Consider the following 21,560-nt stretch of genomic DNA (forward strand, 5'->3'; position numbering starts at 1 on the left):
GTCACTCTAGGATACACTAGTATATACTGGGATACATTGGGTCACTCTAGGATACATTGGGTCAATCTAGGATACACTAGTATATACTGGGATACATTGGGTCACTCTAGGGTACACTAGTATATACTTCACAAAGTGATCTACTGGGTTACAAAGGGGTCTACTGGGTCACAAAAAGATCTACTGGGCCACAAAGGGACCTACGGGCCACAAAGGGATCTACTTGGCCACAAAGGGATCTACTTGGCCACAAGGGGATCTACTGGGTCACAAGGGGATCTACTGGGTCACAAGGGGATCTACTGGGTCACAAGGGGATCTACTGGGTCACAAGGGGATCTACTGGGTCACCAGGGGATCTACTGGGTCACCAGGGGATCTACTGGGTCACAAGGGGATCTACTGGGTCACAAGGGGATCTACTGGGTCACAAGGGGATCTACTGGGTCACAAGGGGATCTACTGGGTCACAAAGGGGTCTACTGGGCCACAAAGGGATCTACTGGGTCACAAAGGGATCTACTGGGTCACAAAGGGATCTACTGGGTGACAAGGGCATCTACTGGGTGACAAGGGCATCTACTGGGTGACAAGGGCATCTACTAGGTCACAAGGGCATCTACTAGGTCACAAGGGGATCTACTAGGTCACAAGGGGATCTACTTGGTCACAAGGGGATCTACTGAGTCGCAAAGGGATCTACTGGATCGCAAAGGGATCTACTGGGTCACAAGGGGAGCTACTCAGTCACATTTACAGTTGGATGCAGTGGGTTACACTCGGAGTCTCTTTTGGATACTCACTCTAATTATATGCTATGATACACAAGAGTCTTATACACAAAGAGTACTCTGGGTTGCACTTGGATACACTGGGCTCACACTTTGACACCTGAGTCATATTTGAATACACTATTCATGTTGTGTACTAGAATGTTGTACACACATAACACATATTATCAATGTTATTTTGACTCCCCTTAGAATGCTTTCGATCATGGAAAAGCCAAAAGTGTTGGAGCGATCATTCCGCATGCTGGGGTTGATCCAGATTATGACTGTGCCTTAGAGGATATAAATTGCACACAGAAAAAATTAAATCATTATTTAGAGAGACAACAACAACGACTCAATTGCAGGGTAGGTAATTTTTGAATTTCAAACAAATATGTTATTCATATTAATGAAGTCTCAGTGCAAATTTTATTCAATTATATTGTATTTTAGTAATAGTGCTGGAGTATCTGTCCATCTCAATCGACTTCGACAATCGGTGGTCATATGGCTGCCCATCTATATTGACTTAGTGATCACATCCTTTTGTACTGACACCTAGGTGGTCATATGGCTGCCCATCTCTATTGACTTAGTGATCACATCCTTTTGTACTGACACCTAGGTGGTCATATGGCTGCCCATCTATATTGACTTAGTGATGACATCCTTTTGTACTGACACCTAGGTGGTCATATGGCTGCCCATCTCTATTGACTTAGTGATCACATCCTTTTGTACTGACACCTAGGTGGTCATATGGCTGCCCATCTCTATTGACTTAGTGATCACATCCTTTTATACTGACACCTATGTGGTCTTATGCATCTTCATACACTTTGTATGGCATAGTTTTTCCAGCCCAATTTTGGTACATTTTGTGTAATTTTGTTTGCTGCATTTTTCTGAAATTTGTCTTAATTTACCTTAAAATTAAAAGTTGACTTTGGCATCCCCTTATCTTAAATTAAGTTAATATATTTCAACAACCAAATTACTAAACTGTACAATAACTTTACTCTATACAGACAATTGTATACTTTGGCACAGCTAAGAATCGCTACCAGCTAGAGATTCCTGAAAGTGTCTGCAAACGAGTGCCCGATGAGTTTGAAGTCACATCACAGAAAAAAGGTTATAAACGATACACTACAGATGATATCAAAGCTCTGTTTAATGAGTTAGTTGATGCTGAAGGCAGACGTGATACTGCCCTCACAGACACAATGAGGAGAGTATTTGCTATATTTGATGAACAGTAAGTAATAGTGGTAGAATACAGATACGGTTTATAAATCCTTATTAACCTATTCACCACCAGTTCACTTTTCATCACAAAACAGTCCTGTTTTAGTCTGCAATTTTCTTCAAAAGATTTGAGATGAAAATAGCAAAATTTTTTGAGCAAAATTAGGGTTCATTTCCAGAAATATTGAAGAATATAAGAAAAAAAGGCAGAAAAATTTGGATGAGAAAGTCTGGTGGTGGAATAGTTAAATAATCTTGTTAAGTCATAAGAGTAATTTTTTTCATGTTTACATGGGAAAGTGAAAAGATCAAATACCTTGAATTTACTACAAGTACCCTTTGAGTGCAAAATTATTTTTTCACATTTTATAAAATTTTCAGTAAATTTCTTCTTCATTTTGGACTGTACAGATAGTTTAAGATATTGCTTTTAGTTTTTGATCAAACAGTTTGTGTTAATATTTCATGCTTACCCCATCATTTTGTGAATGGTGTCAAAAGTTGGCAGTGGTGCCCAAAGGGTTAACCAGTAAAGATTTTTATAGTGACAGCGTGAGAAGACAGTGATTTGTAATTATTATTTGTGATATTATTTTTTTAAGTTACAAACTATGGGATAGAACTGTGCAGTGTTTGTCAGTGTTGGATGTCTTATTGTCACTCGCACAGTACAGTCAATGCAGTGAAAATGATATGTGTAGACCTCAAATAATCTCACCAACGCAAGACATGCAGGTAAGAATGCAGTCATGAGGACGTCACTATGTTACTATGGTGTACCTTGTAGTTATGTCCTATAATTTGCTTATAAATTGGATGGCTGTCTTGAATTTGCTAACATTATATACAACGTAACGACTGGGTATTAACAAATTCTTAACAGGTATTTGACAACTTTATTTCTAGTGTTTACTCACCAACAGTTGTAAAAAAAATATTTTGACAGATATTATTTAAAATCATGTTCTCATAGTACTTTGTACTCATGATATAGATTCCTTAATTATAACATGATTATTGATTTGATTAATACATACACTGCTGTGTTCATGTAATATTTGGTTAGAAATGATAATTTGTAACATTTACTATCTCTCGACATATGGGATGGGTGGGGGATATAGTTGTTGCCATCCATCCGTTCGTCCGTCCGTACAAAGTCATATCAGGAGCACTATGTTCAAACAGTGTTATACTGTAGAATACTTTATTTTAGCTGGAATTAATTTTCGCTGAAAGAACGTTTTGGGTGTTTTGTATGGAATTTATTTTCACTGATTTTTTGATGAGTTGAATGTAAAATATAGGAAAAAGATATATTCGCTGGATTTTATTTTCACTGAATCATTCCTGCAGCAAATATAGCAAAAATAAAAGTGTTTTACAGTATTGAGATCTAATTAACGTATTTGATGACTATATATGGTTGTCAAACATCATTAAAAATGGATAAATATCATATCCAGAACACTATTGCTTTCTTGTTTATTCAGTGTGTTCATTTTTCAAGGTGATTGTTTTCTATTTCTTATTACAGCCTTATATCTCTATTGTCAATGGCAGTCATCCTTGTATTTCTAAAATATTCACTGGTGGTGATTTTATACCGAATGATACATATATAGGATGTAAGGTGGTGAGTATACAGGATTCACTCAGTTAACTCCCATAGGGAATACAGGACCATAGGGAAAACAAGATTCACTCAATTAACTCCCATAGTAAATACAGAATTCACTCAATTAACTCCATATAGTAAATATAGGATTCACTCAATTAACTCCCATAGTGAATACAGGGTTTACTCCTATAGTGAATACTATAATAATTAGGATTCACTACTGTGTCTGAAATTTAAAAAAATCTTGCAACATCAAAAGATATGGCACAAAGTAAGTAATAGTATTCTATTTTTTCTAGGACACTGATGACGATGAAAACATTGCAGGTCAATGTGTTTTGGTGACTGGTCCTAATATGGGTGGTAAATCCACACTTATGAGGCAGGTTGGATTACTTGTAATAATGGCACAGTTAGGGTGTCATGTTCCAGCTGAGAGCTGTAAACTCACACCAGTTGACAGAGTATTTACTAGGCTTGGTGCCAGTGATAGGATTATGTCAGGTAAGTTAGGGAGTATTTAAATGAGTTGAGGTGTTTTTAGCTCTGCTGTCATTGTAGATGACAGAACAGAGCTGTTCATATGTGATTAATTGGTCAACAATTGCATTTGCGCCTTCTTTTTGAAATGTTACTATCTTACTTGCTTTGGTACTTGGTACCGGTATGTATATATATATACCTTGGGTGAACCTTGGGTGATTTGTTCATTCCATGACGATATCATCATTTCTCTATTTTTGGCAAATATTTTTGTTATTTTCTGTAAAAATAATGTTATCTCCAACTTCTTCTTGAAAACTACCAGCTCAATACTTGGTATGTAGGTATCTTGGGTGGACCACTGTAAGATTTGTTCATTTCATGATGATATCAATTCTCTATTTTGGGCAAATATTTTTGTAATTGTAGGATAAAAAAATGATATTTTCAAATTTTCCTTGAACACCACCAACCTGATCACTTTGGTTTGAAGTGTACATTGTTTTTGTGAAAAATTGGCTACCACAGTACCCTTGTAGGACAGGGGATTTATTTCACCCAGCAGCACTGTACAATGCGTCTCTCTATGAGCTCTGCACAAGTTGCTGTGAAACATCTGTCGAAGAGCCGATGAAAACAGCTAAACTCCAGGAAATAGCACAAACTCAATTTTGAAGTAATCCTGAGAAACCAAATTTCTATATATTGCACATGTAGGGGGGTAATCTTGTTAGACTGGGAGTCAAACAACTACTAGTATGTCAAAGTACAGTTTTCTAAGAGTTGTTGACCTTTGTTTTCCCTGTGATGGTTGCCAGGTGATGAAAATGCCTGGATGTCCTCCCTTGAGGATAGCAGATCACATGATTTAAATTTGTCAAACACCTTGCTACTGTGTTCACTGCATATTGTATTTATTTTACAGGTGAAAGTACATTTTATGTAGAGTTGAGCGAAACATCATCCATACTACAGCATGCCAGTAAACATTCATTGGTTCTCATGGATGAATTAGGTATGTTTTATTGTGAGAATGCTGCAAAGGATGCACCAAGGCAGTACAGTGGCGGTATTGACTAACATGTGATGGAGGTGGATGTTATCCTGTACTGCCTGAGTGCATATATTTCAGTATTCTTCTGATAACCTTATAAATATACATTTCTTTGCTGAATTGCTTGGTGTGCTAAACTGAGCAAAGTGATGAACATTTTTGGAAATTTCTCACTATGAATTGCGTATTCAAAAAAAACCATTTGTCATCTTGGAGATATTGTGTATGGTATTGGGAATTTACATTGTCTAAAAAGGTAGAATGCAGATACCCCAGCAATACCAAAGAATTCTGCATTGTAAGATGTGACCATACTGTGACAGATGTATGTTTTAACTTCTAAATAAACCATTTGCAGAATTCTGTCAAACACATGCTGAGTGATCTCTATATTTGCTGCATTAGAAGTTGGGGTAACTGAAAATGACGGAATAAACAAGAAGTTCATCTTGAAAGCTCTCTGGTGTTTTGACGTTTTGTGTGTTCTTGAGTGAACACATCACAGCAACTGACTGATTTGCCACAAGCTAATTTTTTCAGTATTATGTGCTTCTTAAAAATTAAATAATTTGCTGCCATTGGTGTTTATAAAGTGATTAGTTATGATCTGTATCCATGTGTCCCAAAAACAAAAAGTCTGTTGGTATTAGATAGGTTGGTATTAGATAGGTTGGTATCAGATAGGTTGGTATCAGATAGGTTGGTATTAGATAGGTTGGTATCAGATAGGTTGGTATCAGATAGGTTGGTATTAGATAGGTTGGAATTAGATAGGTTGGTATTAGATAGGTTGGTATTAGATAGGTTGGTATTAGATAGGTTGGTATTAGATAGGTTGGTATTAGATAGGTTGGTATTAGATAGGTTGGTATTAGATAGGTTGGTATTAGATAGGTTGGTATCAGATAGGTTGGTATTAGATAGGTTGGAATTAGATAGGTTGGTATTAGATAGGTTGGAATTAGATAGGTTGGTATTAGATAGGTTGGTATTAGATAGGTTGGTATTAGATAGGTTGGTATTAGATAGGTTGGTATTAGATAGGTTGGTATTAGATAGGTTGTTATTAGATAGGTTGGTATTAGATAGGTTGGTATTAGATAGGTTGGTATTAGATAGGTTGGAATTAGATAGGTTGGAATTAGATAGGTTGGTATTAGATAGGTTGGTATTAGATAGGTTGGTATTAGATAGGTTGGTATTAGATAGGTTGGTATTAGATAGGTTGGAATTAGATAGGTTGGAATTAGATAGGTTGGTATTAGATAGGTTGGAATTAGATAGGTTGGTATTAGATAGGTTGGAATTAGATAGGTTGGTATTAGATAGGTTGGTATTAGATAGGTTGGTATTAGATAGGTTGTTATTAGATTGGTTGGAATTAGATAGGTTGGTATTAGATAGGTTGGAATTAGATAGGTTGGTATTAGATAGGTTGGTATTAGATAGGTTGGTATTAGATAGGTTGGTATTAGATAGGTTGGTATTAGATAGGTTGTTATTAGATAGGTTGTTATTAGATAGGTTGGTATTAGATAGGTTGGTATTAGATAGGTTGGAATTAGATAGGTTGGTATTAGATAGGTTGGTATTAGATAGGTTGGTATTAGATAGGTTGGTATTAGATAGGTTGGAATTAGATAGGTTGGTATTAGATAGGTTGGAATTAGATAGGTTGGAATTAGATAGGTTGGAATTAGATAGGTTGGTATTAGATAGGTTGGTATTAGATAGGTTGTTATTAGATAGGTTGTTATTAGATTGGTTGGTATTAGATAGGTTGTTATTAGATAGGTTGTTATTAGATAGGTTGGTATTAGATAGGTTGGTATTAGATAGGTTGGAATTAGATAGGTTGGAATTAGATAGGTTGGTATTAGATAGGTTGGTATTAGATAGGTTGGTATTAGATAGGTTGGTATTAGATAGGTTGGTATTAGATAGGTTGGTATTAGATAGGTTGGAATTAGATAGGTTGGTATTAGATAGGTTGGAATTAGATAGGTTGGAATTAGATAGGTTGGAATTAGATAGGTTGGTATTAGATAGGTTGGTATTAGATAGGTTGTTATTAGATAGGTTGTTATTAGATTGGTTGGAATTAGATAGGTTGGAATTAGATAGGTTGGTATTAGATAGGTTGGTATTAGATAGGTTGTTATTAGATAGGTTGTTATTAGATTGGTTGGAATTAGATAGGTTGGAATTAGATAGGTTGGTATTAGATAGGTTGGTATTAGATAGGTTGGTATTAGATAGGTTGGTATTAGATAGGTTGGTATTAGATAGGTTGGTATTAGATAGGTTGGTATTAGATAGGTTGGTATTAGATAGGTTGGAATTAGATAGGTTGGTATTAGATAGGTTGGTATTAGATAGGTTGGAATTTAGTTTCTCTCAAAATTTAAAGGGTGTGAGACAATTTAAATGTTTTTTTCATTTTTAATATGTAGCTACTAATATGTTTAATTCAAAGCACTTAATGTACCAAAGTAATCTTATTTTATCACCAATTACTTGCAGGTTTAGTTTTCTAGATCTTCCTGTCTTAAGATTAATCCACTAATCCAACAATATTCCATATATTGATACAAATGTTGATCCCTGATCAGGGTGTGCAATGCTCCCTGGGATAGATAGTAAACTAATAGACCAGGGAGATTCCTAATAAAAGTTAATCCCTGATCAGGGTGTGCAATGCTCCCTGGGATAGATAGTAAACTAATAGACCAGGGAGATTCCTAATAAAAGTTAATCCCTGATCAGGGTGTGCAATGCTCCCTGGGATAGATAGTAAACTAATAGACCAGGGAGATTCCTAATAAAAGTTAATCCCTGATCAGGGTGTGCAATGCTCCCTGGGATAGATAGTAAACTAATAGACCAGGGAGATTCCTAATAAAAGTTAATCCCTGATCAGGGTGTGCAATGCTCCCTGGGATAGATAGTAAACTAATAGACCAGGGAGATTCCTAATAAAAGTTAATCCCTGATCAGGGTGTGCAATGCTCCCTGGGATAGATAGTAAACTAATAGACCAGGGAGATTCCTAATAAAAGTTAATCCCTGATCAGGGTGTGCAATGCTCCCTGGGATAGATAGTAAACTAATAGACCAGGGAGATTCCTAATAAAAGTTAATCCCTGATCAGGGTGTGCAATGCTCCCTGGGATAGATAGTAAACTAATAGACCAGGGAGATTCCTAATAAAAGTTGATCCCTGATCAGGGTGTGCAATGCTCCCTGGGATAGATAGTAAACTAATAGACCAGGGAGATTCCTAATAAAAGTTGATCCCTGATCAGGGTGTGCAATGCTCCCTGGGATAGATAGTAAACTAATAGACCAGGGAGATTCCTAATAAAAGTTGATCCCTGATCAGGGTGTGCAATGCTCCCTGGGATAGATAGTAAACTAATAGACCAGGGAGATTCCTAATAAAAGTTGATCCCTGATCAGGGTGTGCAATGCTCCCTGGGATAGATAGTAAACTAATAGACCAGGGAGATTCCTAATAAAAGTTGATCCCTGATCAGGGTGTGCAATGCTCCCTGGGATAGATAGTAAACTAATAGACCAGGGAGATTCCTAATAAAAGTTGCTTTCCTAAGTAGTCCTGAAAATTTTGAGACTTGTAGTCCTAGTTTTAAAAACCCTGTAATCAGGAAAACCTACCCTTTTTTGAGTTTATATGCTCCTGGGCTACCCAGGTCTTCAGTCAGTTTGTAAACTTTCACTTTTAAATTTGATTTTCCGTATTTTCTAGGACGTGGTACGGCCACTTATGATGGTACTGCTATAGCTTGTGCTGTAGTGAAAGAATTATCTGAAAATGTTGAGTGTCGTACCTTATTCTCAACCCACTACCATTCACTCGTTGAAGAATTTTGTCATGATGCAAATGTGAGATTAGGTCATATGGTAAGGAACAGTTTTTTAATAAATAATAACATATTACTCAATATAGACAATTGTACTTGTTTATGCTCTGTGTGCACAGTGACTAGTTGAGAACTGAACTGGTTGAGAACTGAACTGGTTGAGACTGAACTGGTTGAGAACTGAACTGGTTGAGAACTGAACTGGTTGAGAACTGAACTGGTTGAGAACTGAACTGGTTGAGAACTGAACTGGTTGAGAACTGAACTGGTTGAGAACTGAACTGGTTGAGACTGAACTGGTTGAGACTGAACTGGTTGAGAACTGAACTGGTTGAGAACTGAACTGGTTGAGACTGAACTGGTTGAGAACTGAACTGGTTGAGACTGAACTGGTTGAGACTGAACTGGTTGAGAACTGAACTGGTTGAGAACTGAACTGGTTGAGAACTGAACTGGTTGAGAACTGAACTGGTTGAGAACTGAACTGGTTGAGAACTGAACTGGTTGAGACTGAACTGGTTGAGACTGAACTGGTTGAGACTGAACTGGTTGAGACTGAACTGGTTGAGAACTGAACTGGTTGAGAACTGAACTGGTTGAGAACTGAACTGGTTGAGACTGAACTGGTTGAGACTGAACTGGTTGAGAACTGAACTGGTTGAGAACTGAACTGGTTGAGACTGAACTGGTTGAGAACTGAACTGGTTGAGACTGAACTGGTTGAGACTGAACTGGTTGAGAACTGAACTGGTTGAGAACTGAACTGGTTGAGACTGAACTGGTTGAGACTGAACTGGTTGAGAACTGAACTGGTTGAGAACTGAACTGGTTGAGAACTGAACTGGTTGAGAACTGAACTGGTTGAGACTGAACTGGTTGAGACTGAACTGGTTGAGAACTGAACTGGTTGAGAACTGAACTGGTTGAGACTGAACTGGTTGAGACTGAACTGGTTGAGAACTGAACTGGTTGAGAACTGAACTGGTTGAGACTGAACTGGTTGAGACTGAACTGGTTGAGAACTGAACTGGTTGAGAACTGAACTGGTTGAGAACTGAACTGGTTGAGAACTGAACTGGTTGAGACTGAACTGGTTGAGACTGAACTGGTTGAGAACTGAACTGGTTGAGAACTGAACTGGTTGAGAACTGAACTGGTTGAGAACTGAACTGGTTGAGACTGAACTGGTTGAGAACTGAACTGGTTGAGAACTGAACTGGTTGAGAACTGAACTGGTTGAGACTGAACTGGTTGAGACTGAACTGGTTGAGACTGAACTGGTTGAGAACTGAACTGGTTGAGACTGAACTGGTTGAGACTGAACTGGTTGAGACTGAACTGGTTGAGAACTGAACTGGTTGAGACTGAACTGGTTGAGACTGAACTGGTTGAGAACTGAACTGGTTGAGAACTGAACTGGTTGAGAACTGAACTGGTTGAGAACTGAACTGGTTGAGACTGAACTGGTTGAGACTGAACTGGTTGAGACTGAACTGGTTGAGACTGAACTGGTTGAGACTGAACTGGTTGAGAACTGAACTGGTTGAGAACTGAACTGGTTGAGAACTGAACTGGTTGAGAACTGAACTGGTTGAGACTGAACTGGTTGAGACTGAACTGGTTGAGACTGAACTGGTTGAGAACTGAACTGGTTGAGAACTGAACTGGTTGAGACTGAACTGGTTGAGACTGAACTGGTTGAGAACTGAACTGGTTGAGACTGAACTGGTTGAGACTGAACTGGTTGAGACTGAACTGGTTGAGACTGAACTGGTTGAGACTGAACTGGTTGAGACTGAACTGGTTGAGAACTGAACTGGTTGAGACTGAACTGGTTGAGACTGAACTGGTTGAGACTGAACTGGTTGAGAACTGAACTGGTTGAGACTGAACTGGTTGAGAACTGAACTGGTTGAGACTGAACTGGTTGAGACTGAACTGGTTGAGAACTGAACTGGTTGAGACTGAACTGGTTGAGACTGAACTGGTTGAGAACTGAACTGGTTGAGAACTGAACTGGTTGAGACTGAACTGGTTGAGACTGAACTGGTTGAGACTGAACTGGTTGAGAACTGAACTGGTTGAGAACTGGTTGAGAACTGAACTGGTTGAGAACTGAACTGGTTGAGAACTGAACTGGTTGAGACTGAACTGGTTGAGACTGAACTGGTTGAGAACTGAACTGGTTGAGAACTGAACTGGTTGAGAACTGAACTGGTTGAGACTGAACTGGTTGAGACTGAACTGGTTGAGACTGAACTGGTTGAGACTGAACTGGTTGAGAACTGAACTGGTTGAGAACTGGTTGAGAACTGAACTGATTGAGAACTGGTTGAGAACTGAACTGGTTGAGAACTGGTTGAGAACTGAACTGGTTGAGAACTGGTTGCTTGCTCTTGAAGATAAAATAATGTTATCTATTTCACAACCAGACTTTCTCACCCAAATTTGTCTGCATTTCTGGAAATGAACTTAAATTTTGTAGCTAACAGACAAAATTTGAGTCAATTTTCAGTTTTTACTTTGGCTATTTTTGTCCCAATCTTCCGAAGGAACGTGCAGACTGGACTATTTTGTGAATTTGTGATGAACAAAGAAAACTGGTTGTGAAAATAAATATACACGTGTTCCTGGTTATAAAGCAACTTATGATATAACGTATGCACAGCAGATTGTGAGTTAGTGGTGATCAGTTTGTGAAAATTGTTGTTAGACATTCACATGCTGGTTGATAAAAAAAGTAAACATATGAAGTCACAATGTTGTGCCTGATATCAGTGATGTATTAGATTCAATGTGAATATACAAATCCATATTATTCCATAAGTGTAGATGGAGGATGTTAAATCATGGGTTGCAAGATTTTTATTACCGTACGTAGGACGAGACTTGTGCTCACATGTGATTTTCTTCTGAATGTACATTACATAAACTTTTCTTTGCTGTATACATAATTAGTGTCTTATCTCCTGGATAGGATTCACACTTACTACCATGGCGAAGCGCTTGCCGATATAAACATACACACACCTTATAGTATGTCAAAATACTGTCCACAAAAATGTTACTCTAAATGTATGAAAGAAAATAAATAAGTTAGCACCTCCTTAATTGATTTGTCTGGAATTTTTGCACATTATTTAATATTGTGACTTGGATATATGATATATTTTCTAGAATGAAATAAATCAAATTTTCCATTTACAACAATTGGGAAATACCTACAAATATTGTAAGACACAACTTGGAGTCTTAGGTCAAATGTTGTCTTGTATCTCACAACTTGGAGTCTTAGGTCAAATGTTGTCTTGTATCTCACAACTTGGAGTCTTAGGTCAAATGTTGTCTTGTATCTCACAACTTGGAGTCTTAGGTCAAATGTTGTCTTGTATCTCACAACTTGGAGTCTTAGGTCAAATGTTGTCTTGTATCTCACAACTTGGAGTCTTAGGTCAAATGTTGTCTTGTATCTCACAACTTGGAGTCTTAGGTCAAATGTTGTCTTGTATCTCACAACTTGGAGTCTTAGGTCAAATGTTGTCTTGTATCTCACAACTTGGAGTCTTAGGTCAAATGTTGTCTTGTATCTCACAACTTGGAGTCTTAGGTCAAATGTTGTCTTGTATCTCACAACTTGGAGTCTTAGGTCAAATGTTGTCTTGTATCTCACAACTTGGAGTCTTAGGTCAAATGTTGTCTTGTATCTCACAACTTGGAGTCTTAGGTCAAATGTTGTCTTGTATCTCACAACTTGGAGTCTTAGGTCAAATGTTGTCTTGTATCTCACAACTTGGAGTCTTAGGTCAAATGTTGTCTTGTATCTCACATTTTTGGAAAAGTCATACAAAAACTTTTATTTGAAAATAAATATTATTATAATTTAAAAAAAATTATAGTACTAAGAAAAATATAACCTGTACAAAAGAAAGATTTCAATGAGAAATATAGGCTAAAAAATAAGTGTCAACAAACATCCTTAATTTTAATTTAATTGTACTTGCAGCAACTAACTTTATTTTTTCATTTTTATTTTGTCTTCCAGGCATGTATGGTGGAAAATGAAAACGAAGAAGATCCAAGCCAAGAAACAATTACCTTTTTATACAAATTTGTGAAAGGTTCATGTCCTAAAAGTTATGGCTTTAATGCTGCTAGATTGGCTGATTTACCAGTAGAGGTAAGTTATGGCTTCAATGCTGCTAGATTGGCTGATTTACTAGTAGAGGTAAGTTATGGCTTCAATGCTGCTAGATTGGCTGATTTACCAGTAGAGGTAAGTTATGGCTTCAATGCTGCTAGATTGGCTGATTTACCAGTAGAGGTAAGTTATGGCTTTAATGCTGCTAGATTGGCTGATTTACCAGTAGAGGTAAGTTATGGCTTCAATGCTGCTAGATTGGCTGATTTACTAGTAGAGGTAAGTTATGGCTTCAATGCTGCTAGATTGGCTGATTTACTAGTAGAGGTAAGTTATGGCTTTAATGCTGCTAGATTGGCTGATTTACTAGTAGAGGTAAGTTATGGCTTTAATGCTGCTAGATTGGCTGATTTACTAGTAGAGGTAAGTTATGGCTTTAATGCTGCTAGATTGGCTGATTTACTAGTAGAGGTAAGTTATGGCTTCAATGCTGCTAGATTGGCTGATTTACCAGTAGAGGTAAGTTATGGCTTCAATGCTGCTAGATTGGCTGATTTACCAGTAGAGGTAAGTTATGGCTTTAATGCTGCTAGATTGGCTGATTTACTAGTAGAGGTAAGTTATGGCTTCAATGCTGCTAGATTGGCTGATTTACCAGTAGAGGTAAGTTATGGCTTTAATGCTGCTAGATTGGCTGATTTACTAGTAGAGGTAAGTTATGGCTTTAATGCTGCTAGATTGGCTGATTTACTAGTAGAGGTAAGTTATGGCTTCAATGCTGCTAGATTGGCTGATTTACCAGTAGAGGTAAGTTATGGCTTCAATGCTGCTAGATTGGCTGATTTACCAGTAGAGGTAAGTTATGGCTTTAATGCTGCTAGATTGGCTGATTTACCAGTAGAGGTAAGTTATGGCTTCAATGCTGCTAGATTGGCTGATTTACCAGTAGAGGTAAGTTATGGCTTCAATGCTGCTAGATTGGCTGATTTACCAGAAGAGGGTAGGGTACATTGTCAAGGTCACTTTTTAGGGGATTTGGAGACATTGGTATAATATTCTTGAAATTTATTTGTTTTGTTGACATCATATGTGGTTAGCCTGTCTGTCTGTCTACATGTCAATGTTTAATATATTTATTTATGTATGTGTCTGTCTTTACGACTGATATTTCAAGATCATTAAGAATAATGCACCGAGCTGAGTTGTTTTCAATAAACTAAATAAATAAATTAATAAATCTTAGCTTTTTCATAGTTATATTTAGAACTCCTTGATACATAGGTGCCTTGGAATAAACCACAGACCTGACTGGTTCGTTATTAAATTTTGTGCATATTAAATATCTAATTTGTATAATAATTAGTCATCTGTATGATTGTTCATTGTTATCTCAAGAACCACTTACCCTAACCTCATCTGTGTGTATTAATACCTATTTTCTATCATAATCACCTAATATTTAGCAGGTCTAGAATTACTTTATGGATTTCAATCAAACTTGGTAATATTAGGTGATGTGTGATAATCAATGCACGTAATTAGTTTGGGGGGAAATCTGCATAATTCGGGAAACATTCAACAAAGTACACATCGTTCATTGAATCATTCACAAAACGTTGTAGTTATACCGTTGCAATGAACATTTACTCAATAGATGTGTGTAATCACTGTTAAACTATTAAATGTATCTTCCTGTCACCATCTAGGTAATCAAAAAAGGACAGAACAAAGCCAGAGAGTTTGAAGACGCTACCGATAGACTTAAGATCTTCAGAAAATTAGCAAACATTAAAAAACTATCAGATCTGCAATCAAGTCTTCAGAAACTTCAAGAACAACTCAAGATCTAAGAAAAATCTGAGATTTTTACATATACCATATATTATATTATGTATTCGAAATAAAAAACCATAATTGTGTAAGTAATGTTTGTCATATTAGATTAGATTAGATTTGTACTGAAGGTGTTTGCAGCTAATTTGCTGTTTGAGAATGGAATTTTGCCTCTGATACCCTTAACCATATGTTTTTAGATAAAACCACATCTTCTTGAGTGACATGAAATTGTTAGAATGTTAGAATGTGTATTATCTTGATGTTCAAAGGAGCAAATTTTTTTGTGACTTCTAAATTTTGTCTATTCTTTAATAAACAATTTTAAGAAAATATTAAATGTAGTTTTGATTAGTCGCTGTTCTACACAGGGATCCTGTGTATGTGTGCGTCTGTCTGTCTTTGTGTGTACCTCTGCATCTAAAGTGTGGACTTCACACAAAGTGGGTTACTGATATAATATAATAATAATATACATCAGTATCAGCACTCCTGTATTCCCATTTTAGAGGTTAAAAACCACAGACAAGGGTATTTGATTTGGAAGTCAATATAATACCTTTTTAGCATATTTGGCGGCAGATAACAGAGCATAAGCAAGATTACCATTTGTACCAATATCTGGTAATTCAGTCATGATACCACTTTGCTGTCTGATGAACACAATGGGAATTTTTTTCTTTTGTATGGGTGATATGTAAAACACCACACCAGATATATTAAAGTTTGAAATGGAAACTACCCTGACTTGCCCATATTCTAATATTAAATACATGTATACTGTGTTGCCCCCCCCCCCCCAAAAAAAAACACTTGAATTTCTGAACAAAAACACCACTGATTCTAGTTTTATAATTACCTCAAGTTAACCTGGATTCTATGATAGATTTGAATCCACGGAAATATCAGATATGCTTACAAGTGTTTTGCCATTAAAGTAATTTGTATTTTCACCACTAGATTGTTCAGTGTTACCCATTGTTGAGGTATGCAACATCACTGTTCTGTTTTGGACAGTGTCCAATAATGCTGCTCTTGAACTGCAGTCATTTCTTTCCAATTGATACATGTATTGATCCTGTCTAAAGAGGTCTGCCATAGCTATGGGCTCTCACATATACTGTAAAATCTGTATTAGAAGCCGCGGCTTCTATTAAAATGGTAGAATGCAACAGAGGGGATGCGGCTTCTATTAGAGCATCTATACATATGAGAAATGATGAATTTTTGGTTCTCAATTATTCAAATAGAATGGATGCGACTTCTATTAGGGATGCGGCTTCTAATACAGATTTTACGGTAATACATGCCCCACCCCACCCCGTCCCATCCCTAACCCATCTATGATCGTGGCAGTCTTGATAGACCTATGGCAAGCCCTTGGCCCACGAAGAGAGTCAACAATATTGCTTTGTTGAGCATTGCATGCATTGTGTATTGATTTGTTCTCTCTTGTAAAAGATAGCAATGCAAAGCAAGACCTCAGATACATGAAAATGGAACAGTCCACTACATTCAACTACATTGGTTAGAACAAATGCTGTGCTAGGAGTGGATGGAATTTACCTATAGTACTTAGTACACGCATTGACATTAAAAGCATGATGTTTCACTGTTGGAATAGCAAATCATCAATATACGAGTAAGCATTTGTATGCATCTCAATTTGGTGCAATGCAGTCTAGTATTCGTAGAACCATATCAGTAGTTGACAACCAAATGGTAGGAGTATGAACATGAAAATAAATAAAATGAAAGAATACATACTAGTTATGTAAATCTGTTGTGAAATACTAGATAATTGGATGAATAGATTGATGTGTCTGAATGTACAGTACCACATTTCTGCAAGTGTTGTCTCTCTCCAGAAATGCCCAACCAAGTGACCCAATCTCTCTTCACAAAACATTGTGCTCCTTTTCCTCTTTCAAAATGTATTTAGTTACATACCTCTAGATTCCTTTTGGACACTTAACTTGATTCTTATGTTAAGGCTCCAGGCAAACCATATTTCACATTCTTTTGTCTGATTTGTTGACCTGAATGTTAGTCATAACTTAACAAATATAAATAATGGCAGTAACAGTGCAGGTATACAAATTGTTAGTAAAAATCTACCTTATCACACCTTTCCATTCGCTTCTTTAGGAACTACTGTAATATTCAATAAAGCATACTAAATTATATTAAATAATAAAAAGACAGGAGAAGCAAGACCTTGTAAAAAAGCAAATCTTGGAGACTTCTGGTTATCAAACAGAGTGACTGAGTGAAACTTTAAGTGGCTATATAATTAATATGGCTATCCCAACTCAATTAGTGACACCACAATACTGGTAATTATTTACGTCACCAAGTAAGTAATGCGTAGGTGCAATAATTGTTAATATTATTGTGATATGCGTGATTTTCGTTTCATAAATGTCATATAATTACTCAATCTCCCAGGCTGAGTTCTATTTCTACGAATATATACTTTCTGTGATTTAACCGCAAGGAACTCTGGGAAGGAGAATGATAATTTTTGTCACGTCAATCACACAGATGTCCTGTAAAATGTTATCATTATTGTTATAATGACTTGCTATAAATAATGTCATCCGCAAATATAGAACGAAACGATCGATTACTAACTGCTAAATCATATATGAACAAAATTGGTCAGAGTATTCTTCCCTGGGGAACACCAGATGTAACTTGTAACCACAAAGAATAGGCCTCACGTTTATAAATCCCAAAACACTACATCAAATATGAGTGTAAGAATTCTGTCAAAAATTGGTGCCATGTGATGAACAATGTTTGATAACTGAGTAAAACAGAAATTTCGATTTGCGAACCTGTGTTGCTATGGAGAAAGTAATATATTGTCACCTAGATGTCCCCTTATTTCTCTGACAACTTTTGTCTATGACTTTACATATCACGCAACGTAACTCGTGGATACTTCGTGGAAGGGCGCTTTCACCAAGAGCGGTGCGCAAAAGTCGCCACGTTAGTAAAATAATAGCTACAAATGCTTGCAAACATCGACGAGAAATATTGTCAGGTCCAGCTGACTCAATAATTGATTAAGAACTATTAGCAATAAAAACAAAAGAAATGAAATGAATGTCTACTAATCGTGGGATAGGTAAAGTGTATGTTGGTGCAGCACATCGAATAACAACAGATGAATTAACAATTGATTATATGTAATAAAAATTTAACAAAGAATTGGTAATGCATTGTTCTGTTTATTGTTAAACTGGGCAACTTATTAAACCGACATTCTTGGGAAAATTTACCCACAAATCACATAATCTGAAAAGTTAGAGTTTTAATGTGACTTTTCATGGAACGGAAGTTAATGCACCCAGTGTGGACATTCCTAGTAACGATCAGCATTTGTTGAAATGTAGTCTTTTGAAATCAACACAAATACCCATCTTTCATGAGTGCTATTATCTATTGGGATAAACCATCGAATAACACTGTAAATGTAAACCATAAATGACAGACTTTCACGTGCTGTGTAAAATTAAGGCTTATCTTCATTTGCGTAATGTTAGTCGTACATTCTTTTAATTTGCATATTAGTTTCAAGCTTTGAGCAATTTTCATTTAGTTATTATTTGATAGTTTTAAAACACTCGTTTTTTTTATTTTAAATGAAAGCACCAAGTTCTAGCAACCAGAATATTTCTGATTTATATTTATGAATCTGTTTTAGTAGTTTTGAATGGAAGTTGCTATAGTCACAACATTTGACATCTTTAACCGACAGAGGTGTCAAATTACACATGTACATTGATACAAATTATTCAATATGCGTAATAATAATTTGAATGAATCAGGAAGATTAAATGTTGTTCACGTTATTCAAGTATTCTGTCCTGCCGTGATGATCAGCTTTGAAAGGATAGACTAGTTTATATCAGAATATGCGTGTTTTCATCGCATTTGTGATAAAACCCAACGTAACATACCCCAACTAGAAATATATTAGAATCCTATTAAAAATAAAGTAAAGCAATTCGTTTTTTAATTTTATAAAATGAAATTTAGTCTGATTTATATATTTCTAATTTGCATAATAATGTTACAATGCAATCTGACATTCATGGGAACGACAAACACCCAAACATGTTGTATGAGCACGCACATACGCAGACGCGCATACACGTCTTACCATTGTTGTAACAATACACATTGGATTCACTTTTAATATAGTTGTGATATGAACTCGATTAAAACATAGAATTGCCTTTGAATTCAAGTTTAATTAAATAACAGTTGAATATATTGTGACTTATCATAGAAATGTTTGCGAAGCTTAGGTTTATTAGTAAAGGGGTAGGTATGGTACAATTATATTAGTATTAATATACATTGTACCATACCTTCTCCCTTTACTAAACGTAAGCTACGCAAACTTGACTTAAATTGGATTAAATATTGATATAAATTATAAAATAGAGAGGGTCGTCACTTTGTAGACTTTGTACAAATTTGTTAACTTGGCCAAGGGCAACATAATTGAGGAGACGGTTTAGCTGTCATCAGATGAAAGAGTTTAGTTTAATCAATATAACAGAAATAGTTTGAATCATAATTCGGGACAACAATTGTATTATTATTATTATACCGAATGAGAACTCTCTATGTTATTACAGCAGTCTCTAATGAGTGGAATAATTAGGGTTTAAGTCAGTTTGCATCCCTTTTTTGTTCAGGTTTGTCTTACTTTCTTTCTCCGTTTTTTCGTCAAGCCATCTTGAGAAAACTATACTGAACGAAATGGTCCGAAAAGCTTCAACGACCACATGACCGTTTTCTAAACAAGCTTTATAATCTTATTAAAAACCGCTGAACAGATTGACACAAAAGTTGCATATTGCACGTTTGTACGTTTGACAATTTGCTTGGGGCTGGTAACGTGGTTAACCGTTTGTTAGTCATATTAGCTTTCTTAACATGAAATAGATTAATCTTGATGCCTCAGTTATCCGATTTCTTCGAAATTTGTCATGTTGCATCTTTCAACTGAACTCCTGGCAGACAGTCAAAAAAATAAGTTGCCTAACGTTATTTCGACGCCATCTTTGCCAAAGGTTTACGAGGAAAATCATTCACATGGTTCTTAGATTACTACAATTAGGGCATTTGTTTCTCATGAATGCTTTAACCGATTAACTTGAGTTCTGCATGTAGCATGTATGGCTTAAACTTATTTCCTGCATATCAGTAAGTACATATTATGATGACATATTCAGCTTTCAACCTTGTTATTTGTTCTGAGCTACTGGTGAAAAAAATGAAAACTACGACACGAATGTAATGAACCTGATATTGTAAGGTAACGTTGTACGTATATCAAATATACGCTGCTTTATTTCACGCATGTGTTTTAGCTGGCATCTAAAACTACCAGTAATATTCAAATTAATTCCTGTAATAGATGGTGAATATATTAGCATATTTGGCACACATCGTGGCGTGTGACTGCATTCGATAATGTGCTCTAAAATAAATGAAAAATTAAATAACATCATAAGCAATTGATATTCAAATTATTTCATGTAATTCCAAAATGAATTTAGAGTAGAGGATAAACACGTAGCACACAGTCCATATGTACGTTAGAAGTACGTGACAATATATATTTTTTACATTCATTTTGTTTTCATTCAAATGATGCCGCTCTCAGTGACAACCATAATAAGACGATTTTAAATTTTTTTTTTTTCATGATTGTGATTACCTTTGGGTAATACAGATTTGAACACTGCTTTGGGTTTTTAAAGATTAAGTCCAACACCGCTGTTCCTTGCCATTGATCAACTGTCATCTTCGCCAAATAATTTGGAGTATGTGTTACGTCATAAATCATGTTTTAATCACATAACATAGAAAAAAACAGGGTGTCGTATTTATTATTTATATTCCTGGTTAATTACTGGTGTTATCACAGTTAGTACTAAAGCGGCGTGACTAACAATTGGCTAATAATCTGTAACAGAAATAATCGCATGGGTAACAGATGCACGTTTTTGAATAGACGCATAATTAGACAATATCACTGATTTCATTAGAAACGTGCCCAAACTGACGTGTTACTCTCACTGTATCTATCTTTTTTGGGTGGACATTCGGTGAAAAATACTTGATTGTGATATTTTGTCAGGTAAGGAGTCTATATTATAACATTGCTATGTGAATCACTCTAGTCTATCTTTCACACTTTGAACACCACCATTTCGTGATACTTTTTGCGAATAGTTTTTAGAAAACGTCACAGAGCTAAATGTTTGAAATCAAAATTTAAAAAAAATATCATAAAATAAACTCGTCAAAATCGGGAAAATATTGGTGTATATAATTAGTAAATAGAGAAATTTTGGGTAATACAGATTTGAACACTGCTTTGGGTTTTTAAAGATTAAGTCCAACACCGCTGTTCCTTGCCATTGATCAACTGTCATCTTCGCCAAATAATTTGGAGTATGTGTTACGTCATAAATCATGTTTTAATCACATAACATAAAAA

The 21,560-nt window shown here is 36.1% G+C and overlaps 1 protein-coding gene across 1 annotated transcript in view; it reads left to right on the forward strand.

Annotated features, from left to right (window-relative positions):
- The window catches only part of LOC102805174 (DNA mismatch repair protein Msh6-like), a 62,170-nt gene extending 46,799 nt beyond the window's left edge, over positions 1-15,371 (forward strand). Inside the window, exons 23-31 of the mRNA XM_085507599.1 lie at positions 984-1,139; positions 1,802-2,031; positions 2,624-2,756; positions 3,559-3,657; positions 3,942-4,146; positions 5,051-5,140; positions 8,946-9,100; positions 13,103-13,237; positions 14,905-15,371. Of these exons, the coding sequence (XP_085363725.1) occupies positions 984-1,139; positions 1,802-2,031; positions 2,624-2,756; positions 3,559-3,657; positions 3,942-4,146; positions 5,051-5,140; positions 8,946-9,100; positions 13,103-13,237; positions 14,905-15,048 (1,347 nt within the window). The 3' untranslated portion in view covers positions 15,049-15,371. The remainder of the gene's footprint in view (positions 1-983; positions 1,140-1,801; positions 2,032-2,623; positions 2,757-3,558; positions 3,658-3,941; positions 4,147-5,050; positions 5,141-8,945; positions 9,101-13,102; positions 13,238-14,904) is intronic.
- The last annotated feature ends 6,189 nt before the right edge of the window (positions 15,372-21,560 follow it).

The sequence above is a fragment of the Saccoglossus kowalevskii genome, chromosome 14 (assembly GCF_978046115.1).
Source record: "Saccoglossus kowalevskii chromosome 14, keSacKowa6.1, whole genome shotgun sequence".
NCBI lineage: Eukaryota > Metazoa > Hemichordata > Enteropneusta > Harrimaniidae > Saccoglossus > Saccoglossus kowalevskii.